This window comes from Molossus molossus, unplaced genomic scaffold (genome assembly GCF_014108415.1).
Source record: "Molossus molossus isolate mMolMol1 unplaced genomic scaffold, mMolMol1.p scaffold_m16_p_14, whole genome shotgun sequence".
Taxonomy (NCBI): Eukaryota; Metazoa; Chordata; class Mammalia; order Chiroptera; family Molossidae; genus Molossus; species Molossus molossus.
This window is the reverse complement of record NW_023425349.1, coordinates 71866469-71894362: the sequence shown is the minus strand read 5'-3', so window position 1 is coordinate 71894362 and position 27894 is coordinate 71866469. Positions and strand designations below refer to the sequence as shown.

The window sequence follows — 27894 nt, the reverse complement described above, 5'->3', positions numbered from 1 at the left end:
CTCGGCAGACTTTCCTCTCTCTCCTTTCCACCCCACTCCAGGCCATCCAGGACTTTCTTCTCATTGCTTGCCCTGAGCACGGATGACACTGAGGACAGATCAGCCACCAGTGTTTGCGTATCAGTTTCCCCTTTAGATCAAATGACCCCAAAGAGCAAGGACAGCGTGGGGCATGCACAGATGGAGTACAGGAAGGGTGGAGACGCAGGGAAGAAATTAAGGCAGTTTCCCAAGACAGCAGTGTCAGGAGAGTGTTGGGAAGGAAAGTCAAACTGCAAGGTGTTATGAAACAGGAAGACTAGGTAAGAAATTAAAGAAGCATCTGATTATGAAAGAAGGTGGCCAAGGAGTTTTGAGAAAAAGGAGAGAGAAAATTATATCAAGAGAGAATAAAAAAGAATAATAAAAGAATAATCTCACAGGTAGGAGAGATTTGAGTATGTTGCTGAACCGTGGGGAAAGCCAGTGAAAAGGAGAGGATGAGGATGAGGCAAGAGGCAGTGAGTGGGTAATAGCTGGTGCAGTGACTTCCAGGAGTTGGTAAGTGCGGGGGAGGGGGAACCTTTGACAGAGGGCAGAGATGGGTGAAGGTGCAGACAAATGTAAAGGTGAGAGGTGGGCTATGAGGTGAGAGGTCAGAGTGGATTATGAGAAAGGGGCCTCTGGTCTAATGGAGGGAAAACCAACTAACCCCGACCTTGAAGTTCTAATTCTGCCACTTATTAGTCATGTGACCTGTGGCAAGTGGCTTAACATTTTTTCAAAGCCTCAACTTCCCTTTAGGTAAAATGGGGGTACTACTTACCAACCCCCCAAACTGGGTGGTATTGTCCCACTTTCTTGCAAGTGCTATCTTGGCTATTTCCTTATTTATTTGGTGGTGTTTCTCTAGAGGGCATAGAGCCAGGAAGATGGCCTGGACCTTACCAGCAATGTAGAAGGTGGGCAGTCTGAGCATGAAAGAGACGGGGATGCTGTAGGGCTGAGTGATCTGGAGAAGGTTTTCTGCGTGGTGGGCGTAGGATAAGGAGATGGACATCCACGGATATGTATAAGGATTTGCAAGCATCAGTGAGGATCCAGGGAAGTTAGAGGGCAAGGATGCCTGATCCTGGAGGAATCAGGCCTATTAGCTGAAAAGGCGTTGGGGGAAGTGTGGCCACAAACTTCCTCGCTGAACCGCCTCACAGGTGAGGGTAATAAGAGAGGCGGGCACCTGATGCCCACGCATCCGGGGAGGCTTTGGGATGGCGTGACTGCCTGCTTTTTCCGTTTTTGTTTTAATTAATTTATTTTTGTTACAGATGTTTCTCTTTTTCCGCCCCAGAAGACACCCTGCTCCCAACCCCCCTCCCCCAGCATTGTTGTCTATGTCCGTGGGTTATGCATACATGCATATAAATTCTGTGGTTTATCTCATCCTTCCCCCCACCCGTCACCCCTTTCCCCTGAGCTTTATCAGTCTGAACCACACTCTTTTCTCTCTCCGGGTCTGTTTTATTCGTCACTTTTTTTTTTGTTGTTCATTATAGTCCACAAATAAGTGAGATCACGTGGTATTTCTTTCTCTGATCGGCTTATTTGCTTAGCGTTTTTGAAGGCCAGGTGGGAGGTCCCAGTAATCTCAACGAAGCTGCAACAGAGCCTCAAGCCTGAGGTTAGGACGCCCAGAGAGGAGCTGCGCGAACCTGCGGGGAAGGCGGGCGCGCGTGGGTGTGTCCGGCCTCAGCCCAGCGGGAGGTGGGTCGTTTGTGGTGCAGCGTCTGGCCGCCGCTGCAGGAACTTGAGGAACTTGGGTTGCAGCTCCTGCCCATTGCACAACGTTGGGCTTTTCTTGTTTTTGTTGTAAATTGCTGAATGTGGAGAGGCCCCGCCCTTCCGCACGCGCCGGCGGGCTGCCCCTCCGAGCTCCCCGCGGGCGCTCCTTCCCGGACGGCGCTGGAGGGCTGGCGGCGGCCCGCGGGGCCCATGGCGCTGCCAGCCTGGCTGCAGCCGAGGTAGGGCGCTCGGCGCGGCCGGCGGGGAGGGTGCGGGAGGAGGGGCCGCGGGCGGGGGGCCCCTCCGCAGCGGCGGCTGGGCAGGCACGCGAGCGCTCGGCAGCGCAGCCCTGCGCCCGCACATCCTCGAGCCCGCGGCAGGTATGAGCTAATTCAGGTCTCTCGCCCACCCTGGGACGAAGGTTCCGTTATTTCCCCCATTTTCCAGAGGAAATGGGAAGGACCGACGACGCGGCCACGCCCTCATTTTGAGAGCTCCTTGCCTGCCCTTCCCTTCCCTCCTCCCGCCGGTGCCTTCCCTTGGCTTCTCAGACGTAGTGCTTCAGGGTGAATTTGAGATCTGCCTGCTGCCGAGATTCCCGTCGCATGTGCACATTCGAGGGCCCAGGGCCAGAGAAGGACTCGGGTGGGGCCCGCGGACTGTGTGTTTAACCGAGACTCCAAGTGATTCTGAGGCTGGTTGAAGGGATGCGCGCCTCTTCCCTACCCCTTCACTAGCTTGTGTCGTCCCAGGAAAATCATAAAGCTACACGGTATCTGCTTTCTAGCCTACTTACCTTACTTCTCAGAGGTTTCGCATCCCCAACTAGGAGAAAACCTTGTCTACAATGGCAGGGCCACTCCCACTACCCTTCTGAAGCACCAGAGAACACTTCCAACAGTGCTTGTCTGGACTCCGTCAAAAGCATGTCTGTCAATCATCTCTTGGTCATCTCTCCAGCAACCCATGTATAAACCCAGCTTGACTTCACTTTTCTGGCTGAGTCTCTACACTGCCTTCTACGTGTGTCTGATGAAGGAAACACCTGCTCTTGCAGACTAGGAGGCAGTGGAGAGATACTGACCCTAATCACATAATGCATCCCAAAGTCAGGCCTGTCCAATTACTGAATTAATCCACCATTTGGAAAGCCAGCATCACTACGCCCCTCCCCTAATTATAAACCAGTTATCTCTCAAGTTCTGCACTTAAAACACATATTGCCACACCAATCCCTTCTCTATTTTTCCCCCTCAAAAATATTCAAAGCAGTCTTTGCAATGCTTACTTTTATCCCTTAGTGAGCAGCAAGGTTAGAACTTTGTCAAAGATAAAGTGGATTTTGAAATAGAACCATATTTGGGTTTAGGCAACTCAGGACACTCATTTGTGGATCATGTGTGCTGTGGTGCTTTCAAAGTCTGATATGCCTTCGAGGGGTAACCAAATAAAAGACTGATAGGCAATAATTTTCTCTTGTTTGTTCACTTTGGCCAGTAGGTTAGTTCAATGATATGTGTGTTATGCTGAAAGGATGATTATAAAGAAAGTGTTTAATGGTATTTTTCTGTATTTATAGGTATAGGAAAAACGCCTATCTTTTTATCTACTACTTAATCCAGTTCTGTGGCCACTCATGGATATTTACAAATATGACAGTCAGATTCTTTTCATTTGGAAAAGGTAAAACTCTAAAAAACTTTTTGATTTTTATCTATTAATCTTGTTTTCACCTAGTCTTACTTATATTAACTTTTTAACATCTTTGAACTTTACCTAAAATTCTTCACTCTAAATTTAGTGACCATAATGCTCAGAAATCTTGCTTCTTGTTTAGTACAAAAAACCAAACCCTTTTTGGAGAAGTGGGGAGATGAGATGAGAAAAGGGATTTGGCTTCCCCCTGAGTGGGCAGTTTGCCCTGAAACTGTAGACCTGGCATTGGGTGATGCCATCTCTCTCTTTCTTCTTGATTCTGGACCAAACCTTAGCAGATTTGCTGTGTTTTGAGATAATATGTAAATTCTAATATGTGTAACATTTTGTGCAGAGAAATCAGCAAATAACCAAATTCTTCCCTTAGTCTTTATTCCCCAGGTTTAAGGTAACTGGAGACTAATAAATGAAAGAGAAACTTTATATTCCTCAGGTCTTTATTTGGTCCCCTTAAGGTGTAACGTGTCCCTAAGACAATAACACACTTGTAGATGACATCACTTATATGGGAGTTGGCATTAATGGTTTGAGTCTTAAGCTTCTTCCAGTTTCCTAAAATGTAAAGATTTTAAATAGCATTTCAATAATAATAATAATAATAATAAAAGAATCACTAAAAGATTGTCAAAATAACATTCATGTTCCATCCCCACATGGGTAAGTGTCATCACAGTTTACAACTGTTGGGTGACTTGACAATTTTAGCAACTGCTGGTTTCAGCTAAAAACAAACATGTAGCATATATCTGGGGAAAGTCATGCTGTGCTCATCAGTTCTGACTTCTGTATCATCAGGAAATTATTCAACTTGTGAGGTACCATAAACTATTTTATGTTGCTTTTTTCTTACTGAAGTCTACAGAAAAATTCTTGCCTTTGTTAAGAACCTCCAAAGGTACAACCTCAGGCTTGAATTTCAACTGCGTGTTGGGAGTCTTCAAGCAGAGGAAAACAAGGCAATGGGAGAGACAACCAACAACACGTCCAGGCCTTGGAAGTTGGCTGTGGCCGTGGCGTATCATAAGTCATTCACAGCACAAGTCACAAGCATTGAACTCTTTCTTATGCTGCCTGGCATTTCCAGTGGGAAAAATTGCTTTAGTCAGAAAAGTATTTCTTCCTTTTTATCCTACCATTATAATTATAAAAGCTGCTTATTAAAGAAATTTAACCTATTCATATGGAAGGTAGACTGAAAACAACTTAGTGGGGATTCAGTATTACTCTTGAATCAATGTATAAATTAAGTAAGCAGCTTATAGTAATATAATCACATGAACTTAGCAATACCTGTTTCCTTCCTCCTCCATGGAGCCGTGTAATTGATAAGGCTCTATCACAGTAAGTGCAGGCCAGTGGAGAAGAGCACCGCCGGTCTAGGCCTCAGAACTCATCTGTGAAATGGGGATAATATGAATAGTGTCCATCTCATAGAGCTGCTGGAAAGAGAAACCCTTAGTGCTTGATGATAATTTATGATCACTAGGCAGTAAAGAGCAGAATCTTCCTAAGAACTATGTTAATAGGGCAGGGTTTCATTTTAAAATTTAAACCAACACATTTGTTCTATTTAAAGGAACATTTGTTCTATTTAAAGGAACATTTGTTTCCCTCCCATTTCAGCTCTCTGCAAATTCAGGTTTCCATTTGGGCCCTCTGCGGTGCAGACTCCAGAAGTCCCCACCAGCGGTCCAAGTTCTGGTCCTTAAAACTAACAGAAATCGAGGGGCATGGGAGGAGGACAGAGAGGCTAAAGGGGACCAAATATATGGTGATGGAAGGAGATTACACTTCAGGTGGTGGGCACACAACAGAGTATGCCCATGTCATATTATAAAAACGTACACCTGAAACTAATGTTGCTGTTACCCAATGTCGCCCAAATAAATGTAATTTAAAAAACTAACAAAAATCCAGAGAACACTAAGTATGTACAGGACATACATACTTGATACACATGTTATTTGATATCCTGGCATCATTAATGCCGTTTCTATAAAGCTGCTCTGAAATCATATTTTCTCATCTGTCATTTTCTTGTCAATGGAAAAGCTGTGAGACAGCAGCAGCTTCAACAAGCTCACCTCCAACCTATTTACCTTTGCTGTAGTCTGGATTCTAGCTGGTTACTTTTATGAGGATATTGCTTTATAATCTCATAAATGGGGGAACAAATGCTACAGTTTTGGCCATAGAGCCTTCTTTGTCAAGTTCTACTTCTTTTTGGAAGAGGAAGAGTTAAAATGTACTATAATATGAAGGACTTTATTCAGTTGCCTAGTCAATAATAAGTGGTCTCTTCAGGAAATTTCTCACATGTATACAATGAAAATAAGAGTGAATAATCTCAATTTTATGTAAAAGTGCTGTGGAGATGGGGTCTGGGCACTAGTGTTTACTATATCTGTATTTTTAATTCTCTGGACACAGATTCAATGGTTGACACATTTTATGCTATTGGACTTGTGATGCAACTTTGCCAATCCATTTCCCTCTTGGAGTTGCTGCACATATATGTCGGCATCGAATCAAACCATCTTCTTCCTAGGTTGCTGCAGGTAGGTTTTAATGACATTATTATTGCTTTGAATATGTTTTATACTTGTTCTATTTATAGCCTCTCTTGACTTTATGGCAGGTAAAAAGCCAGTTCTTGCAAACTTGAAACCCAAGTTACTGATGAGGAAAATTCCATGACAAATCAGCTCATCCTCAAACATTGCACCATTAGGAGAGCCAATCGGAAACATTTGGGGCAATGAGCCTGTTGCTCTGTGCGACACTGCGGTGTTCCTTTCCTGGGGGGAGATTTCACAGCCACTTCCCACTGTGATTCTGCCAGGGCCCTGGGCAGGGTAGGACTGAGGAAAGGCAGAGAGTTGGAGCCATTCAGCCTTGGGTTTGGTGCCTGGCCCCCCTACCTACCACTGTGGGACTGTATCACCCACAATCATCGCGCTGTTTCAGGGAAAGAACACTACTCCCTATACCTGGCAAAGAGTAGATGATCAAAAAAGAAATCTATTCTCAATTTTTTGAGAAACCTCTGGACTGTTTTCTTTCTTCCTTTTAAGTTTTAATAAAAGTTGTATGTAAGATTACTTTATTCCTGCATCTTCTCAATTATTTCTTCCTTGTATTTGCCCTTTTCCTTTCCTACTTGGCGAGCTTTGGCTTTACGTTCAAGGATCTTTTTGCGGTCTTTGTCCAGTTTTAGTCTAGAGATAACCACCTTGCTGGGGTGAATGCCCACATGAACAGTTGGACCATTAGCTTTCTCCCGTTGCACTCGTTCAATGTAGATGACATATTTCTTCCTGTAAACCTGGACTACTTTGCCAATTTTTTGCCCTTTGTAATGTCCTCGAACAACCTGAACTTCATCATCCTTTCGCATGGGCTTGGACCGAACATTGTACTTCTGTCTCAGCTCTTTGGAAAGAGGAGAAGACATAATCTTCCTGCCAATGTGGGAAGGTGCATTGAAATGCCTTTTACGGTTCTTGCTCCGGTCAGAAGTCACAAAGGGATTAAACTTCATTTTGACCGCTGGCGCTTTCTACGAGGCCGCAAAAGGGAAAAGACTGACACACTCTGTACTGTTTTCCATACATTCCCACCAGCAGTGTATGAGGGTTCCCTTTTACCCACATTCTTGCCAATCCTTTTTTTTTTTTTTTAAATAACAGCCATTCTAATGGGTATAAAGTGGTATCTCATTGTGGTTTTGGTTTGCATTTCCCTTATAACTAGTGATGTTAAACATTTTTTTTTTTTTTTTTGGTCTGTTGGCCATCTGTATGTCTTCCTTGGAAAAGTGTCTAGTCAAGTTCTCTTCTCAATTTTTAACCAGTTGTTTTTTTGTTGTTATTAAGTTGTTTGAGGTTCTTAAATATTTTGTATATTACTCCCAGATGTTGAATTATAATCTTGTATACCTGAAAATTATGTTACCCCAATAAGTTTAATTTTTTAAAAAGTTCCTTTTACCCCTGTTCAGAAAATAGAGTATTTCCTAGCCATTTCTTGTTCACTCTGCCACTTGTTCTGCATACAAATGGAAAGAGCTCATTCATGGTTATCTAGTATAATGTCTAATAATAGACTTGGGGATCAGTCAGATCTGGATTCAAATCCTAGTACTACCTCTTAGTAGCAGCATGCATTTAAACAAGTCCTATAATTTGTTCCAAACTTATTTTCTCATGTGATGTGAAAATAACATGCATCTCATGAAGTAACTGAGAAAATGGGAAAGGACAAGTTCCCAGCACTTAGTTAAGATGACAATACCGGGCCTGGCCAGTGTGGCTCAGTGGATTGAGTGTTGTCTCATGGACTGAGAGGTCCTGGTTCAATCCCCAGTCAGGGCACATGCCAGGGTTGTAGGCTCGATCCCCAGTTAGGAGTGTGCAGGAGGCAGCTGATTGCTGTTTCTCCCTCACATCAGCATCAGTGTTTCTATGTCTCTCTTACTCTCTTTCTAAAAAATCAATAAAAACATGAAAGGAAGGTTATAATACTGGTAGATATTGCTGTTATTTTAGCTATTATTTGTTCTCTAGGACTACTACTACCATGTCTGTAGTCCTAGATGACCATGATCGTTTTAAAGGCAGGTTGAAGGAAAATGGGAAATTCACTAGTAGAGGTTCAATAGAAGAAATCATTGCTGGATTGAGGCAAAAGAATAAAAAAGTGGTATTTTCCATAAAAAAGGAGAGATAAGGGTTAGGTGACTATATGAACTTGTGTTTAGAATCTTCAGAAAAAAGGCATTTATATGAGTATGATTTTAACTACTCACAAAATAAATTAGAAAAATGGATAAACAACTAAATTTGACAAATTTGCATTGTAAAAATAAAATGTCAGAATCTGATTATATTGCCAGCACCTAGCAAACTGCTTAGAACATGAACATACACCTTAATTTTTTGTTGAGTGAAGGAATGGCATATATCCTTGTATTTAAATTTGCTTAAAATACCATGAAAATTTAAAAGATGGTAATAGGAGCATAATACTAAGGAGACTAATAAGAACTTAGCAGTATAAGTTTATGGGAGATTTTAAATTTTACTTATTAAATAAAAGTAGAGAAATAGTATTCATTAAGATGAAGACATTTTTTTTTTTAATCCTCACCCGAGAACATTTTTCATTTTTTGTTCAGATAGAGTGGGAGGGTGAGAGAGGAAGAGAGAGAGAAAGAGAAACATCGATGTGAAGGGGACACATTGAGTGGTTTCCACCCGCACGACCAACCAGAGCCGGGGACAAACTGCAACCGAGGTATGTGCCCTTAGTGGGAACCGAACCCGGGCCTCTCTGGACCGCAGGCCGACGCTCTAAACACTGAGCCAAACTGGCCAGGGCAAGATGAAGACATTTTAAGTGTTGAAATATCAAATGTAAAATAAAAATCAGGGCACTACTTGGAATATGAACTACTAATAACAAAGTAGTAGTTAGCTAACATTCAGCTAGCCAAGACTAGGAATTTCCTTAAACTTATTTCCTTATAAAAATAAAAGGGGCACATATTTGTCTCAGAAGAAACATATTATTTGGGAACAAGATTTATTGATGTTTATTATTTGTAAACAACCAGAATGCATATAATACCAGCATCCCATGATGGTAATTTTAGAGAACAGAATTAATAACCCAGGTTAAATGAAAGTTGTATTCTATCATATAAAATTATTTTTCTTGGAGCATGATTAAATTCACCTAAAATCTAAGTCATGTTTTCTTTTGGTATACCTTTTTGGACTTTTTACTTTTGTAAGCTAAATTGACTAATATTAATTTCAGAATTTTCAACATTTAGAGTGGTATTATTTTAGTTATTGCCAAGGTAGGGAATGGCCATGAGAAACAGGACAGTTAAATTTGTTAGAAAGAAAACAATAATATGCCTAGAAATATGTGCACATTTTTTATGCTTTCCCAAATTAGGTAGGCTTGCATAATAATAGGAACTATTATAAAAGTTAGAAATCTGACTTGGCGTTCCAGAAATTCCAGAATATTTAAGTGTGGTTTTAATCACTATTAATTGAAATTGTAATGGCTTATAGAAATATGACCACTGTAATCAAACTATATCCTGGATTGGTAACTTGAAAATAATAGGAACTATTCATTGAAACTTTTTATTCAAAGGTGAGGTTGCAGAGTCTACTATTAATGGGGCTGAAATGATTTTTAAGTCTATTTTGTTGGTGGGGATAACAAGTGAGGGTCGTCACGTTGGGGAGACAGTTACCATTCCCATCCCGGGCTGATCATTATTAATTTTTGTTGTGATTATTTGGTTTCCTCTTTTTATCTCTTTTTTGAGATTTCATCTATCCTCTATTTCTTTTATTCATTTACTGTCTTTCCTGTGGTGTTCAGAATGGACATGGTATTGGAGAAAGTTTCAAAAACACACCCCATCATGTCCAAAGTTTCCTTTTCTCCCTTTTCCCTAATTAGCATTCTGCAGACAATTAGAAGTCATTCATTATGGGATGCTATGAGATGACTCTGAGGTCCCCGCTTTAAAATAACAAAACAAAACTCTAAGGTTGTGAAATCTTTCTTGGTTTTTCTGCTTCCCCATTTATAAGTGAAGAAACTGTAGTTAAAAATGTGGCTCAGCTCCTGACACAGTAATCATAGCTGATTGTATCTGGCATCTTGGAAAATGCATGGTGTCCATAGTTTCAAGTAGGCTGAACAACTTGTCTGCACATTTGTGATGTTATTCTGCCATCACCTTTGTGAGGTTGCTAGGTCACAACTGAATTCTCTTTATGGAAACTGGTCTTCCCAAATATCAAGATAAGTCACTCCAAAAAACAGTAGGAATGATAAGCTAGTCAAGCACTTAGAATCACATGTATCAAATGGTGGTGGTGTGTGTATAGGGGGTGTTTGTTTTTGTGTGTTGTTCTGTGCATATATATGTGTGTGTGTGCATATATATATATATATAATCACACAGACACACACATAATATGTGTGTGTGTGTATATATATATGTATATGTATATCTATTTTTTCCATTTCCTTTCAAATAGAGTGGGAGGGAGGGGAGAGAGACAGACAGACAGACAGACACCGATTAGTTGCCTCCCACATGACCAGGGCTGGGGACAAACCGCAGGGGGGTACGTGCCCTTGACGGGAACGGAGTCCATGACTCTGGTCCACGGGCCCATGCTCTAAGTGCTGAGCCAAACCGGCCATGGCTGTTCTGTGTATTTTTAAATGTTTTATACATACATCTTTATTTTGAAAGAGAAAAGCCATTATGAATTTTTGAATTACACACAATTGCTAAAGGAAAAAGGAGAAAAAACTGACTTGTAATAAGACTATAATAATTTAACACAGATATGTATATTTTTATGCATTTAAAACAACACACTTTAGGGCAGCGATTCTCAACTTATGGGTCATGACCCCTTTGGGGGTCGAGCGACCCTTTCACAGGGGTCTCCTAAGACATAACAGTAGCAAAATTACAGTTATGAAGTAGCAACGAAAATAATTTTATGGTTGGGGGTCACCACGACATGAGGAACTGTATTAAAGGGTCGTGGCATTAGGAAGGTTGAGAACCACTGCTTTAGGGGAAAAGGGCAAAACTGTAACATAAATAGTTGTTTATCGACATCCATTTTGGGAAATAATTGCACTCCAATTAAAATTATATAAGGAAATATAGTTAACTTTTGATATTTTAAATTTATAAAATGGGAAAGTAAAAAAGGTCCAAAAATGCATATACTTGTTATAGGAAATGATAATACAAGTGAAAACTAAGCATCTCACCTCTCCAACTCCTTCTTCCCAAATGACCTTGTATATTTTATTAGCTTGGTTAAAAAAAAAAAAGCGTTGAATTGGTAAATTAGTTTATTTCAGTAGGTTTCATGAAAACAACTTGATCTTTACAGAGCAGAAATCCAACAACCCTGAAATGTTGACTTTGAAGGGCTTTGTTCTGACTTTGCTTGAGTGGGAACCGGAGAAAGAGGTTTTTTTGTTTTGTTTTTTAAAAAAGTTATTTTTCTTTCTGTATTGATTTTAGAGAGGGAGAGGAAGGGAGAGGGAGAGAGACAGAAACATCAGTGAGAGAGAACATCGATTGGCCGCCTCCTGCATGCCCCCCACTGGGGATCAGGCCCATAGCCTGGGCATGTGTCCTGACTAAGAATTGAACCTGCGACCTCTTGGTGCATGGGTCAACTCTCAACCACTGAGCCACACAGGCCGGGTGAGAAAGAAGTTTTTATTGATATAACTTGAGGATACTTCAACTCAAGGAGAAGGGAAAATATCCACAGAACAAACCTTTGTGTCTTCAGATTGATATGCCTTTAGGGAACCCTCAGAGTGATCCAGTTTACTTCTTTACCTTTTGGAAATGCTTGAAATGCAAAGACTTCATACATTACTGAATTAAAATGGCTAAATTCAGCATCCTTTCCTTTGCATCATAATAAATACTGCTGTACATGTATTAATTTTACACAATTTTTAAAAATCTATATATCAAAACAATAGAAATTATTATCCCAGTAGTATTATGCCTGCAAAAATTCCATTTGGGAGCCCAAATTGCAAGAATCATCTTTAAATTTACCAATGTTACTTTCTATTTCTGTTAGGGCAAGCAAAACCTAAAGATTTCAGTCACAGACTCTTATGGGAACAAATATAAGGAAATCCCAAAGGAGAGTGTTTTAAAATAAACCCTTTTAGGAAAACAGCTAAGTTTCACACTACTTTCTTTTTAGCTATGAAGCAGACACTTCTTTGCAGTGCCAGATTGAGTAATCTTCTGATTTTCCATAGAGTCATGTAGATTTTCTCTTCAGTTTTGAGTTGAGAACAGGTTTGTATTGTTAGAGGTAAAACTAAAGATAGTGTTGAGCTATGAGATTTTCAAAATTTTAAAGCTTCCTGGAAATAAATTATACACACTATGCACCCAGTAGGCAAAATTTTAGATTTTTCCTCTGTATTTTACATTTGATTCATGGAATCCTTTGGTGTGATCATTTAAAAACTATATTTACAGTATACTTTTAAAGATACTGAGATTGCCCTAGCTGGTTTGGCTCAGCGGTTGGAGTGTTGGCCTGCAGACCAGAGAGTCCTGGGTTCGGGTTCTGCTAGGGGCACATAACAACAACAACAAAAAAAGATACTGAGATTAACTTCTTATTCATTGATAGTCTTGATTATGTATATAGAAAAAGTGCATTTTCCTTTAAAATACTAATCACTCATTAAATTATGTTTTCTTAATAATAGCTTACATTTATTTAGGGCTTTCTATGTGCCACCAAATACTTTTCTAAGCTCTTCACATGCATTAAACTTATTTAATATTCATAACCTTATTCTATATATTTACTATATAATACTAATTATTATCTTCAGTATAATCACTGAACACAAAAGTTAAATAAATTACCCAAAGTCACATAAATTGTGAGTGGTACAGGAAACATTTGGATTTAGGTTATTTGTCCTGAACTCTCAACTAACTGTTATGCTACATTTGTTTACTGTCTCTCTCACTAAGTAGGATGTAAATAACATGAGGGCTGGGACTTGGTCTTGGTCATAGCTATAGGACCCAGAACAATACACTTTATAAATATCTATTGAATGATGAGTGAATAAACAACAACAAAATAAAACTAGAATTATTTAAATGCTTTTGTCTCATAGAATACAGTATCTGGTGGTTAGTAAACATATAAGGGCATGCTTCTGAAGTTCTCAACAAAAGTTCACAGGATTGAAAAAGTAAAATAGTCATTGAGGCTAAAACTAACTTTTTTTTAAAGATTCTAGAAATTCTCCCTATAGTTAAAATGTAATTTTACCCCCTTCAACAGTTTATAACTAAAGTGCTAGCAGCCATATATAAATTAACAATTTAGTTTGAGTCATTGCTTAACCTGGAGTTTAAGATTCCCAAATAGAACATAAAAATGCAAAATATTTTTATTTTATAGTTACCATACTTTTGAGCAGACTACCTTACCACCATGCTTAATTGGGACTAAGTTATAGCATTTTTTTACTGTACTTGTATTCTACCTGTTTGAGTTACACTAAACATTACAAGACCATTCATTAGTAATTAGTCATGTTCTCACAGGATTTGTTTAAAATGACAAAGTGCTAAGTTCTTCCAAATGTAAAGCTTCAAATAACTGGTGAAATTATTATAAAGGAGAGTAAAAAATTAAACATCTATTTCTCAAAATTTGGTGTTGATTTAGAAAGTCAAGGTTCTTGTTTTAAGGTTTAACTTTTGAGGAGAAGCTGTTTAAAAGAATAGACTATAACCTGGATAATGTGTGCAGGGGTAGCCCATAAAATAACACAGATGAACATGTCTTAACAACAAGGGATTTAGAATCCCATTGTATAGATATTGATTCCAGATCTTTAGGCAAGTCACTTTCACTTTCTAAAATGAAGAAGCAGATAATAATAAAAGCACTACTTAGGGTTGTTAGGGAGATTAAATGAGGTGATGTATAATTGGAATCTGGCTCAAAGTAACCAATAAATACTGACTTTTATCAATTTAAGAATATCTCCACCTAAATTGGCCCATTGTATTGCCATTGAATGGTCAAGTTAGAGTTAGATAACCATCAGATAATGTGTTAATTAGACTGACATTGTAGGGGGGAAATCTTCACATATCCACATGTATGTATGTGGTTGCATGCTTTTGGGGGCATGTTGATTGATGATTTCTATGAAGTTGGGATTCTATCACTAATATGCCACAGACCCTCAAGTGATGATTCTGAGCAGGGTGAATTTTATTGTGCAGCCCCAGTTTCTCTCTCTCCCTCTTTAAAATAATAGTTCATTGATTTTTAGAGAGAGAGGAAGGGAGAAGAGCGAAGCATCGGTGCAAGAGGGTAACATCGATTGGTTGCCTCCTGCATGCCCCCTATTGGGGATCAAGCCTGCAACCTTTTGGTCCATGCAATGATGCCCAACCAATTAAGCCACACTGGCCAGAGACAGTGTCTATGAAGATATTTTCTTGTCTGTACTCATCAGTTAAGGGGCAGCCTGACATCATGGACAGATTACAACTCTGGAAACCAGGAAACTTGGCTTATATATAATTTTTTTCAGGTCTGCCTCTAGTTTGGGCAAGTCACTTAACTTGTTTGGTTCCTGAATTCCTTACTTGTAAAAAGGTGAGGTTGGGTTAGTATCTGGAGGGGACCCTAGAGATCCATCTTATTAAGAGGTATCCAAGTTTTTTTCTTTCAGTAGTCAACCATGTAATTAGAAATACGTGTTTTGTGTATGCATTCATATGTGAGTATCTCTTGAGATTTTATCAAAAAGTGGATGATTTTCCTAATTAGCAGGCACTGATTAAACATAGGATTAGGTAGTTTCTAAATTGTTGCTTGCTACTAAGATCTTGTATCCAAAGGTTGCTGGGTGTCATGGCAGCAAGCTTGGATCATTCAGTAATTATCATTGCAGTTAAGTATAATTCATTATAGGACTAGAATGAAATTAAATCAAGAAACCAAAGACTGACAAGAGAAAAACAGCTATGTAGATAGCTTGCACAGCTTGACTAAGGTTTGAATCATATCTAATTCCCATAGCTAAGCAAGGACCCTCTTGACTCACTGTTATAGTCATAAACATGCTGATAGAGTTTATACAACTGGACCTCTGATCATGTGGCCCACTATTGGCAAATCTTGGATTTCTCTGCACTAAGTGATTTTTTAGGATTTACAGCCTATGATTCTAAGTCATAGATTAGACCAGTCTTTTCTCCTTGATCTGCTTTAAAAACAAAGGCAGCTATTGAAAATAGAAAGCAATCCTTCCCTTTCTTTTATCACTAATATGCTCCCTCGATCTTCAGCATATTTTCTCTTGACCATTGAAAGAAAAGTAAAATGTTCTATTAAAAACATAAAAATGCAAACTGTACAGAGGATACTACTACAACATAAGAGGGCGCATTATATTTAGATTGGGAAAGAAGAATGTATTGTTTGAGGTCAATAATTAGAGTTAAGCCGTAAGTGACTTCTCACTAATTTGTAAATGCTTACTGACTTGAAAAAAAATAAGTATGTTGAATTCTTTTCATTTGCTACTAGTTTATGAGAGTTAGGATTATATTACTTCCCCTTCTCCCTCTGCCCCCCAGTAAAAAAAAAAAAAAAAAAAAAAAAAGCTACGATGGCTTCCTTGCTGGATGAAATTGACATTTTTTGGGGTGTCATTCAAAACCCTTTACAACCCAGCCCCCAACAGGTTTTCAGTTTTATCTCCTGTTATTCCCTTCTCAGCACCCACTCGAGCCCCCAGGGGTTCACATTGCTCCCCAGCACATCCCGTGTTTTCACATCTCTGCCTCTTTGCTGAGGCCGCTCCCTTGGCCTAGGGTGGCCCTTTTCCCACCCAGTCTATCTCAAAATTCCTATCTGTTCTCCACGATCCAACTGAAATGTTTGCCTGTCTTCATAAATCTCTCCGCATCCTTTCCCCAGACAGGACCTTCCTCACCTGTGCACCTGGACAGAGCAGTTTGAGTGACACAGTTGTTCGCACTGTGTTCTAGTTACTGCCGAACATTCTCTCGCTGCCGCCGCCGTCTGGAGCAAGGACCATGCTTTCATAATCTTAACATCTGATACGTAGCAGACACGCAATAAAAGCTTGCCAAAGTGAATAAAAACATATGGGCATGTATTACAAGAAGGGAAATGTCCTGATTCAGATAAAATACATTATCTTTTTATTTATTATGTATGATTTGGAGAATACAGAAATAAAAAAGGAGGAAATGAGATTCAGCCATAACCCTACTCCTTCAGAGATCACGCTGACAGTTTAGGATACATATTTCTAGTTAAAGCATACTTTTAAGAGGAACTCTGGTTTTTTACATTGGAAAATTACTTACATGCCTAACAGATGATCCTAATTCTTGATTTTGCTGGTTTTTTGTTTGTTTTGTTTTTGTTAGCTTACAGAGAGAATAATTATCCTGTTTGTGGTGATCACCAGTCAAGAGGAAGTCCAAGAGAAGTATGTGGTGTGTGTTTTATTCATCTTCTGGAATCTATTGGATATGGTTAGGTAAGGAGGCAAAATGATCTCTTAAAACAAAGCCAAATTGCTTTCTGCAGTAAAAGCAGTAATAGGTTTGGTTACTCGGAATGAGAGAGAAAACATAACCCCTTTTTAAATTATTTTATCTTAATATGGAAATGTATTTTAGTGCCTTCTGTAATGGGCATATCAAAGATATTAAAACCTGTGGTATTTACAAGAGCAAATCAGTGCAGGTATCTAGCAGAAGACTTGGCCTGACACCAGTTTGGAATAAACCCACAGCTGTTTGCTAAGGAAAGGCATTCCTTGCAATTGCTCTGGTATTTGTTACTCTAATAAGCAAAGCCAGACTTTTATCATATCATAGTCAGAACTTACAGAGTTGGTTTCTGTGAATTCAAGAATATTTTCAATATAGGACCCTCATCTCCCTGAGGAAAAATGCACCTCCACATGCATTTTTGTATGCAGTTCCAGTGGGTTCAATGACTGAAGTTCTTTGGTGGACTCCCTGGGAATCCTTGGGCCTCAGATTAAGAACCTTCTTACTCTAGATCGTCTTCAGCTTCCTTCTAATTCTAAAACCTTGCAAGGAGATGAGCCTAGTCTTATCTCTAGCAGTGATGGGATAAACAATCCGCTTTGCTCAGTGGCTTTTTTGTTGTTGTTGCAATTTTTATTAATTTATTTTTGTTACAGATGTTTCTCCTTTTTCCCCTCTAGACACCCTCCTCCCAATTCCACCTTCCCCCCACCCCCGCATTGTTGTCTATGTCCATTGGTTACGCACACATGCATATAAGTTCTTTGGTTCATCTCATCCATTCCCCCTGTCCCCCTCCTCTGAGTTTTGTCAGTCTGAACCGTACTCCTTTCTATGTCTCTGGGCCTATTTTGTTCATCAGCTTGTTTTGTTCATTATATTCCACAAATAAGTGAGATTGTGTGGTATTTATATTTCTCTGATTGGCTTATTTTGCTTAGCATAATGCTCTCCAGGTCCCTCCATGTCATCTCAAAGGGTAAGAGATCTCTCTTTCTTACAGCTGCATAATGTTCCATTGTGTATATGCACCATGCTTTTTTATCTACTCATCTATTGATTAGACACTTGGGCTGTTTCCAGATCTTAGCAATTGTAAATAGTACTGCTATGAATATAGGGGTACATATATTCTTTCTGATTTGTGTTTTAGGCTTCTTAAGATATATTTCTAGAAGTGGGATCACTGGGTCAAATGGAAGTTCAATTTTTAATTTTTTGAGGAAACACCATAGTGTTTTCCATAGTGGCTGCACCAGTGTGCATTCCCACCAGCAGTGTACTAGAGTCCCCTTTTCTCCACACCCTCGCCAGCACTTGTTGTTTGATGATTTGTTGATGGCGGCCATTTTGACAGGTGTGAGGTGATACCTCATTGTTGTTCTAATTTGCATCTCTCTGATGATTAGTGACATTAAGCATTTCTTCATATGTCTCTTGGCCATTTGTATGTCCTGTTTGGAGAGGTGTCTATTTAGCTCTTTTGCCCATTTTTTAATTGGGTTCTTTGTTTTCCTTTTGTTGAGTTGTATGAGTACTCTATATATTTTGGAAATTAACCCCTTATCTGATATATTGTTGGCAATTATGCTCTCCCATACAGTAGGTTCCCTTTCCATTTTTGATGGTTGTTTCTTTTGCTGTGCAGAAACTTTTTAGTTTGATGTAGTCCCATGTATTAATTTTTCCTTTGTTTCTCTTGCCTTAGGCATTTTATCAGTGAAAATTGTGCTATGTGTGATGTCTGAAATTTTGTTGCCTACATTTTCTTTTAGGATTTTTATGGATTCACGAGTCACATTTAAGTCTTTTATCCATTTTGAGTTTATTCTTGTGTATGGTGTAAGTTGTTGGTCTAGTTTAATTTTTTTGCATGTAGCTGTCCAATTTACCCAACACCATTTATTAAAGAGGCTGTCTGAGGAGATGTCCTAACTGCTCCTCCTGCTTGAAAGATCTTGATGTGGACAGGTAACAAATTAGCTGAGGTAATGTAAATTTTTTATTTTATTGTCAGTAATCTAACTGAGTTAAAATATTTCTAAACAATGGGTTGAGCCCTAGAGTAAACTAGAATAAGATATTTTATTGAATTAAAATAACTATACATTTTTGTATATAGAACTTAGTATATTATTTCTCATTTTTAACTGGTAATTTTGCAGACTTGGGACAAACTTCATGGACTTTTGCCCATGACTTCCTGTTTATGAGACAGCCTCTGGGCTTTCTAATGTATCATTCTTTGGTATGCCTGATTCTGAGTCAGTTCAGGCTCTGATAAGCTCAGTACACCCATTATAGAATGAAGTTACTTGTGCACTGAGAGTGGCATCATGCTGTCATGGAAAAACTTTTGGACATAAAAGGATAAGATCTCAGGATGAACCCCACCTCCACTATTACTTGCTATATGATTTTAGGCAAGTCACTTTTATTTTTTAAATAACAGCATTGAGATCATTCATGTACCTTAACATCCACCCCTTTAAAACCAAACTTTGGTTTTTAATGTATTCAACAATGTGTGCAACCATTGCTACTGTCTGATTTGAGAACATATCACCCCCAGAAGAAACCTCAAACCCATTAGCAGTCACTCCCATTCCCTCCCTCTTTCAGCTCCTGGCAGCCGCTAAGTGCTGTCTCTACGGATTTGCCTGTGCTGGACATTTCAGATAAATAGAGTCATACGATATGTGACCTTTTGTGTTGGGCTTCTTTCACTTAGCATAATGTTTTCAAGGTTCATCCATGTTGTAACGTCTATCAGTACTTCATTTCTTTTTATGGTCGAATAATATTCCCTTATATTGATATACCACACTTTATCCATTTGAGTTGTTTCTACTTTTTGGTCATGAGGGGGAATACTGTTATGACTATCCATGTGCAAGCCTTTGTGTGCACATATTTTCATTTCTTTAAAAACATTTTTTTTCTTTATGATTTTAAAGAGAGGAAAGGAGAGGGAGAGAGATATAGAAACATCGATGAAAGAGAACATTGATTGGCTGCCTCCTGCACGCCCCCCATTGAGGATTGGCCGGCAACCTGGGCATGTGCCCTGACGGGGATTCGAGCTGGCATGGGTTGATGCTCAACCACTGAGCCACACTGGTCAGGCTTCATTGCTTTTTTAGGTAGGAGTAAAATTCCAGAGTTTCTAACCTTTTTAAAAGTCATTTTTTTCTTCTATAAAATGGGGGTACAATTATCTTCCCAACTTACCCTAGAATGACTTTTTAAAAAGCAAGACTAGGGAACTTTCTCTGATAAAGACATCTACAAAAAAATCATAGTTAATATGATGGTTAATGATGAAAGACTGGTGCCTTCCTCCCAAGATTAAGAATAAGAAAAGAATGTCTTCTGTAGCCACTCCTATTCACCATTGTTGTAGCCATGACAAATAGGCAAGAAAATGATGTAAAAGGTGTCCATATTGGAAAGAAAGGAGAGACACTGTCTTTATTGGCAGATGATATGATTTTTCTTATATATATATATATTTTAAAAAAGAAGGAATCCACTAAAAATATTAAAATTAGTTCAGCAGGTTTATAGAATACAAAATCAATATACAAAAACCAATTTTATTCTATACACTTGTAGTGATCTAGAGTAGAATAATTCTATTTATAATAGCATCAAAAAATAGCCCTGGCCAGTTTGGCTCAGCGGTTAGAGCGTCGGCCTGCGGTCCTGAGAGACCCGGGTTCGGTTCCCGCTAAGGGCACGTACTTCGGTTGCAGTTTGTCCCCGGCCCTGGTTGGTCGCGCGGGTGGCAGCCACTCGATGTGTCCCTTCACATCGATGTTTCTCTCTCTCTCTCCCTTCCTCTCTCTCCCTCCCACTCTATCTGTACAAAAAAAAAAAAAAAAAAAATGGAAAAAGTATCCTCGGGTGAGGATAAAAAAATAAAAAATAAAAAAAATAAAGTAGGGGTAAATTAACCAAAGATGTACAGAACTTATATACCCCAAACTATAAAACAGTGTTGAGAGAAATTAAGATAAAAATAAATGAGAAGATATCCCTTGATTATGGGTTGAAGACTCAATATTGTGAGACAGCAAGATTCCCCCAGTTGATCTACAGATTCAGTGCAATCTCTATCAGACTCCCAGCTGGCTTCTTTACAGAAATTGAGAAACTGGTCCAACACCTCATAGAAACCCAACATAGCCAAAACAATGTTGAAAACAAACATAGTTGAAAGACTCACACCTCCCAATTTTAAAATATACTACAAGGCAACAATAATCAAGACTGTGATACTGGCATAGGATATATCATGGAACGGAATGGATAGTCCAGAGATAACTCTCATATATATGGTCAGTTGCTTTTTGACAAGGGTGCCAAGACCATTCAATCGTCTTTTTAACAAGGTGTTGGGACAATTGGATATTCACATGCAAAAGAATGAAGTTGGATCCTTACCTCATACCACATACAAAAATTAACTCAAAATAGACCAAAAAACTAAATGTATGAGCTAAAACTATAAAAAACACTTAGAAAACATAGGGATATATCTTTGTGATCTTGGATTTGGTAATGGATTCTTAGATATGACACCAAAATCATAAGCAACAAAAGAAAATAAGATACATTGGACTTCAAAGTGGCTTTTAAACATACCTACTCTAATAATAATAAAAATAATAATAGTAAAAAGATAGTGAGATCCTGTTTTTCACTTAGATTGGTACAGATAAAAAAGTTTGATAATATGGCTTGTAGGGCTTGCAATGTTGGTATATCGTATATATAATATATACACATAAATAAGCATATGCAAAAATATTTCTGAAAGACTATATAAGAAATTGGCATTGGTCATTGCCTTTGAGGAGTGAAATTAGGGTCCTGGGAAGAGAAAAAGATTTACTTTTCACCATTGTTTTCAAAGTTTTGGATTTTGTTTGGCCATATGTATTCACTGCCTATTCTAGTAGTTCTCAAAGTGTGGCCTCTGGACCAATGGCCTCAACATCACCTGGAATTTGTTCATAATACAAATTTTCAGGCTCTCCCTTGAACCCACTGAGTCAGACACTTTGGGGATGGGACATGGCAAGCTTGCCTTAGAAAGCCCTCTGGGTGATTCTGATGTTTGCTTAAACTTGAGAACCACTGGCCTCTTCAAAGAACAGAGAAATAAAAAGATGCAGACTGTTTCACCTATGATCTCATAAAAGCAGGTTTTAAACTACCTACTGTAACCCACACAAGTATCTCAGGACAGTTCTTTAATTGATCACATAAGATGGCAAAACTATGTAAGCAGAGGAATGCCAATAAGGATTTGGAAATCGTATTTTTATTTTTAAAATTCATTCCTTAGTATTTACAAGCTTTGTTTGTTATAAAAACAACAACAACAACAACCCTAGTTGCTAGTTGCCTAAAATGGGCGTGGCTTCTGAGTGAAAGTGAATCACTAATCAAGGAGATGGTTGTCTGCGGGCCACTTCATGAGACAAGCCAGATTAATATGGGTTTCCTCTCCCGCCTAAATTATAGGAACTAATGTATGGAATCTGCACTCATTCCAGTTTTATCTGTGTATTTAATTACATAATAAAACATTTTATTCTTTTATTTCCCAGACATCCGCAGCAAATGATGCTTATGAGTTCCTTGTCTCCTTTCAGGTACACTAACAGCATGTTATCAGTCATAGGAATATCTTACGATGTCCTGATATGGCTCAATCAAACTCTGTGGATGCCGATCTATCCTTTGTGTGTTCTTGCTGAAGGTAAGAAAAGAGTGACTTATCTATTGCTTACTGACAATTGCTATCTAGTTATAATGGTTCACTAAATATTTTGATGATTAAATGACTGTTTTTGGCACTGCTTAGCTGACTCAGTGTCTGTTTCCTGGCATACTTCCCTTGATGCAAGAAGCAAAGCATGAAGAGCCACAGTTGGAGAGGGAAGCAGCTGTGCACAGTAGACAGAATATAGGACGAGGGGAATAAGGACATGTGTCTAAGCCCTTAGCTTCATTAACTCACTGTATGCGTTTTGGTTAAATCATTTAACCTAAGTCTGTTTACTCATCCAAAGGGGTTTAACATTTAGTGATTTTTCCCTAATTAAAAAGAAGTATTTTAAATTATAGTTGACATGCAATATTAATTTCAGGTATACAACACAGTCATTCAGCATTTATATACCTTACAAAGTGATCGCTGCATTGTCACTTTCGTAGTTCTTACAGTGTTATTGACTGTATTCCTATGCTGCATTACATCCTGTTACTTATTTTATAACTGCAAGTTTGTACTTCCTAACTCCCTTCCCCCTTTTCACCCAGCCCCCACACCTCTGGCAACCATCTGCTGTTCTCTGTATCTATGAGATTGTTTCTGTTTTTAGATTTCACATATAAGTGAAATCATACAGTATTTGTTTTGCCTGCCTTGTTACTCTCTAGGTCCATCCATGCTGTCTCAGATGCCAAAATTTCATTTTTTTGAGTACTGGTACCCAGAAGTCACCGATTGTCTCTTCCTTATCTCTTTCCTCTCCCCATCTCACCTCCACTCTGCACAGATGTCTTTGGTCATTTCACATGAGTATCTTTTGTTCTCAGATAGGTGGTAAACTCTTTGAGAGGAAGAATTTTGTCTCCTATGTCTTTGGCATTCCTCCTAGCTTCCAGTTTGGTGCCCTTCCCCTTCCCCTGCCCTGTACCAAGGTTTTCCTGAATGGTGTCTATGATCTCTAGGTGGGAATAGGTTTCTCCCAAACCATTTTATTTATTTATTATTTATTTATTTATTTATTTATCCTCAACCGAGGACATTTTTCCATTTTTTGTTCAGATAGAGTGGGTGGGAGGGAGGGAGAGAGAGAGAGAGAGAGAGAGAGAGAAACATCGACGTGAAAGGGACACATCGAGTGGCTGCCACCCGCACAACCAACCAGGGCCGGGGACAAACTGCAACCGAGGTACGCGCCCTTAGCAGGAACCAAACCCGGGTCTCTCTGGACCGCAGGCCGACACTCTAACCGCTGAGCCAAATGGGCCAGGGCTCAAACCATTTTTAACTTTCATCCTGGTTATTACTACATCTCAGCTTCTGATCCAACATTGCTATTATAGTTAGATTTTATTCCAGTTTTAATCCCACATTTCATCTCAAAAAGTAGATTACACAATTAGCTTTGGTTATATAGTTTTCCTTTCTTTAACCAAGTGAAATTCTTAGTATCTTAAGACAAACTCTTAATCCAAATAGAATATTTGTGAGGATGTAATTTTATACAATAGAAATAAATTTTGAACAGCTGAATTTCAAGCTAAGAAGAGCCATTCAGTCATCATTAGGTCATGTAGACATACTTAGCAATACATGACCTTGGTGAATGCCTAAACCTCTTTTCCCTGACTTGTTTAATTGTGCAGTTATTTGATTGATGATTAGATTATGTTAGATTAAAGTTTCTACTTGAAAAGAAATTTAAAGTTTTTACTGTCTCCTTATCTGTGGAAAGATGTGGCATATGTTATTTGCATCACTTTAAATATGGAAAGTGGGAAGCAGTATTTAAAAAGGCCTATCACCCAGCTGGTGTGGCTCAGTGGATTGAGTGTCATCCCATGGACTGAGAGGTCCCAGTTCGAGTCCCAGTCAGGGCACATGCCCAGGTTTCAGACTTGATCCTCAGTGGGGGGCGTGCAGGAGGCAGCCGATCGATGTAACTCACATTGATGTTTCTATCTCTCTCTCTCTAAAAAAGAAAAATCAATAAAAACATATTTTAAAAGGCCTATCAAGGCTCTGACCAGTTTGGCTTAGCAGTTAAGAGCGTCAGCCTGCAGACCAAAGAGGCACGGGTTCAATTCTGACCAAGGGCACATACCTGGGTTGCAGTTCATCCTGGCCTGGGTTGGGGTCATGCAGGCGGCAACCAATTGATGTATCTCTCTCACATTGATGTTTCTCTCTCTCTCTCTTCCTCTTCCTCCCTCCCTACCACTCTATCTGAAGATAAATAGAAAAATAGCCTTAGGTTAGGATAAGAAACAAAAAGGCCAATCAAGGCTTGACATGTGTAATTGATTTTTACCTGGAAACTAGAGAAAAATCCAGTACTCCCAGTTCAGCATATTATTTATTCAGACTTCACCCATTAACTTTCGTCTCCATTTTGTGCTAGACAAACTGATCAAAATTGGTCTGATTATGTAATACATTAAATTTTTTTTTTTCAATTATAGTTGACATATATTAGTTTCAGGTGTACAACATAGTGATTAGACACTTATATACCTTATGTAGTGATCGCCACAATAGTTCTAGTATCTATCTGACAACATAGTTATTATAATATTGTCTATTTTTCCTGTACTGTATGTACATCACATCCTCATGACTATTTTTAAAACTGGCAATTAATACTTCTTAATTCCTTTCACCAATCACCCCAAATTCCCTCTCATCTGGCAAACATCAGTTTGTTCTGTATATATGAGTTTTTTTCTTTTTCATTTTGTTTTTTGATTCCACCTGTGAGTGAAGTCATACAGCATTTCTCTTTTTCTGACTTATAGTACTTAGCATAACACCCTCTAGGTCCATTCATGTTGTTGCAAATGGCAAGATTTCATTCTTTTTTGTGGCTGAGTAATATTCCATTGTATATATGTACAAAATCTTTTTTCATTTGTCTATTGATGGATGCCTAGGTTGCTTACATCTTGGCTATTGTAAATAATGCTGCAATAAATATAAGGGTGAATATATCTTTTTGAATTAGCATTTTGGATTTCTTTGGATAACACCAGAAAGTGTAATTGCGGGGTCATTGAGTCTATTTTTAATTTTTTTGAGGAGCCTCCCTGCTTTTTCCCATAGCAGCTGCACTAATTTGTAGTCCCACCAACAGTGCACTGGGGTTCCATTTCCCCCCACATCCTTGCCAACACTTGTTTGTGGATTTGATAATAACCACTCTGATAGGTGTGGGGTGATATGTAGCTCATTGTGGTTTTCACTTATATTTCTGTTACGGTTAGTGATGTTGACCATCTTTTCATGTCGGTTGGCCATCTGTATGTTCTCTTGGGAACACTGTCTATACATTTCTTCTGCCTATTTTTAAATTGTTGTCCAGAAACTGTACAATTAGCCCTCAGGAGGAATTGTTCTAAGTGTTCTTGGGAGGGGATGAGCTCAGTGTCCTCCTATGAGGCCACCTTGGACCTGCTTCCGAAACCAGTTATTTTATTGCAGAACTTTTCAGAATCTCTACTATATTAATGTGTACTGTGAAACTCCAAGAGGAAAATATATGCAGCAATTTCTAAATTTCTATCACCCACCAATATGTGGCTAAGGTATTTTGAGGTACCATTTGAAGAAACATTGTAAACTACTTCTCTGTAGGCAGAATAAAGTATAAGATGTACAAAAATTCAACAGTCACACTGCTATAATGGCCTTGCCAGTTGGATCATTCAGATTACTATATCAAACTGTAGCTTTACCTAAAGTATTCGGCAATTGTCACAGAACATCCTACCACTGTGTATGTGTGGGGGGATATATATATATCCCCATAGAAAGTTAAGCAGAGAAACCTCTGTGATTCCTTCTTTTTTCTTTTAAACAGCATTTGCCATCTATCAGTCACTGCCTTATTTTGAATCATTTGGCACTTACTCCACAAAGCTTCCCTTCGACTTATCCATCTATTTCCCATATGTGCTGAAAATATATCTCATGATGCTCTTTATAGGTAAGTGGCTTTTCTGTGTTTGCTGCCATCGACCTTAACAGAAAGGTCTATAAACATGGGAAGAGGTAGCCTGATACAATGAATTGGATCATGTTAGTAAAGCACCTAGAAATTATAATACTTTTTCAAGATCAAGTAAGAGATGAACCAGAACAGTTTTACTAGGAGAAACTAACTCCATTATGTATTAAATATAGAAGTTTTGACCATAGATACACGTATCTACAAAAAATAAACCTAGATGTCAAAATAAGCAGCCTTGTCTATTTCTGATTTTCCCATTTATATCTATTTAGTTTTCTGTTTATTTGGCCTTATGTGCTAACATTTCCTAGCAGGCAGGAAAAATGTATGTAACAGAAACTTACAGTTGAAAATTTTGATCAATTAATTTTCTTCTAGGAAAAAAAAACAAAAAAAAACTTCCATTATTAAAGTTTAGCTTCCTAACCATCACAAATCCCCAAGATAGTGATTACCTCTAGAAGGTAACAACTTCCAAATATAGAAGAACAACATATAAAAGAAGACAAATGTGAAGCACTAGGGAGAAACAGAGCTACCTTAAAGGGAAAAATGAATTCCTTGAAGTGAACGCAGTAGTGAGATGCTTAGCTTCCCTTCTGCAGAGACGCTGGGCACTTCTTGAGCACTGCTTCTGTGTGTCTCCACGGCAAGAGTCTCATCCCTGGACTCGAGGCACACTCGAACTGTATTGTAAAACTACGGTTCTTTCCAAAAAATGGTTACTCAGTCTTCCTTTCACCATTTCCTTCTTCACAATAGGCATGTATTTTATCTACAGTCATCTTTACTCAGAAAGAAGAGATGTCCTCAGAGTGTTTTCCTTTAAAAAGAAGAAAATGTGAGGCACAGCAGTCTGATGTGACGTAGGAAAAAACAGGCTGTGGATTCTGCTGTGGTAAACACAACTCAGGAAGCGTTCTGGTGGAAAATTACCTAGTGTTTGATAAAAATCCATGAAAGAAATAATTGCAGTCCGTGACTCTGACCCATTACATTTTCAAAACATATACTCTGAATAACCGGTTTCTCCAAAGCTGTGGATTTATACATATTAACTTTGTATTGTATGAAGCCTGATTATTTTCCTGTAAGGGTAATGTGAAATAGATTCAATAAAATCAAGAAACCAAAGTTATTAACCCTAAATTACATCTATTTCTTTTAACTTCTGAATTTCCGAACAGCAGCAGATCCGTAGGAGGGAGCGATACGAAACGTGCTCTGTAGTTGTCTAGAGTAACATTTCATAGCCAGATGCCACCATTCCCACAGGTGACACTCACGTTAAATGTCAGACACACTTAGAAAGCGAAAATTTTCCCAACCCTGAAAGAGCATCAGTAATATTACACAAGTTATTTGGGCTTTAATGCTGTAAAAGAGGACATTGATGAAAACAGAATAAGACCTTTGATAAATACCCATATTCCTTTTAAAAAAAAA

At 38.7% G+C, this 27894-nt stretch overlaps 2 protein-coding genes across 5 annotated transcripts; one reads left to right on the top strand and one right to left on the bottom strand.

The window, feature by feature from the left end:
• The first annotated feature begins 202 nt into the window (after positions 1–202).
• Positions 203–27894, top strand: HACD4 (3-hydroxyacyl-CoA dehydratase 4). 4 transcript variants are annotated; one of them, XM_036261004.1, is made up of 7 exons: positions 203–302; positions 3338–3441; positions 5905–6032; positions 16529–16641; positions 22324–22430; positions 26299–26424; positions 27211–27894. In XM_036261004.1, the coding sequence occupies exons 2-7, from the start codon at positions 3411–3413 to the stop codon at positions 27291–27293; spliced, it is 588 nt and encodes a 195-aa protein (XP_036116897.1). In that variant the 5' UTR covers positions 203–302; positions 3338–3410; the 3' UTR covers positions 27294–27894. The 4 variants fall into 4 exon arrangements, with proteins under 4 accessions (XP_036116897.1, XP_036116895.1, XP_036116896.1 ...); XM_036261002.1 differs by lacking the exon at positions 203–302 and adding an exon at positions 1525–1740; XM_036261003.1 differs by lacking the exon at positions 203–302 and adding an exon at positions 1532–1657.
• Positions 6570–7044, bottom strand: LOC118629575 (60S ribosomal protein L26-like 1). Its single transcript, XM_036261005.1, has one exon. It carries the CDS (start codon positions 7013–7015, stop codon positions 6578–6580), a length of 438 nt encoding a protein of 145 aa, XP_036116898.1. The 5' UTR covers positions 7016–7044; the 3' UTR covers positions 6570–6577.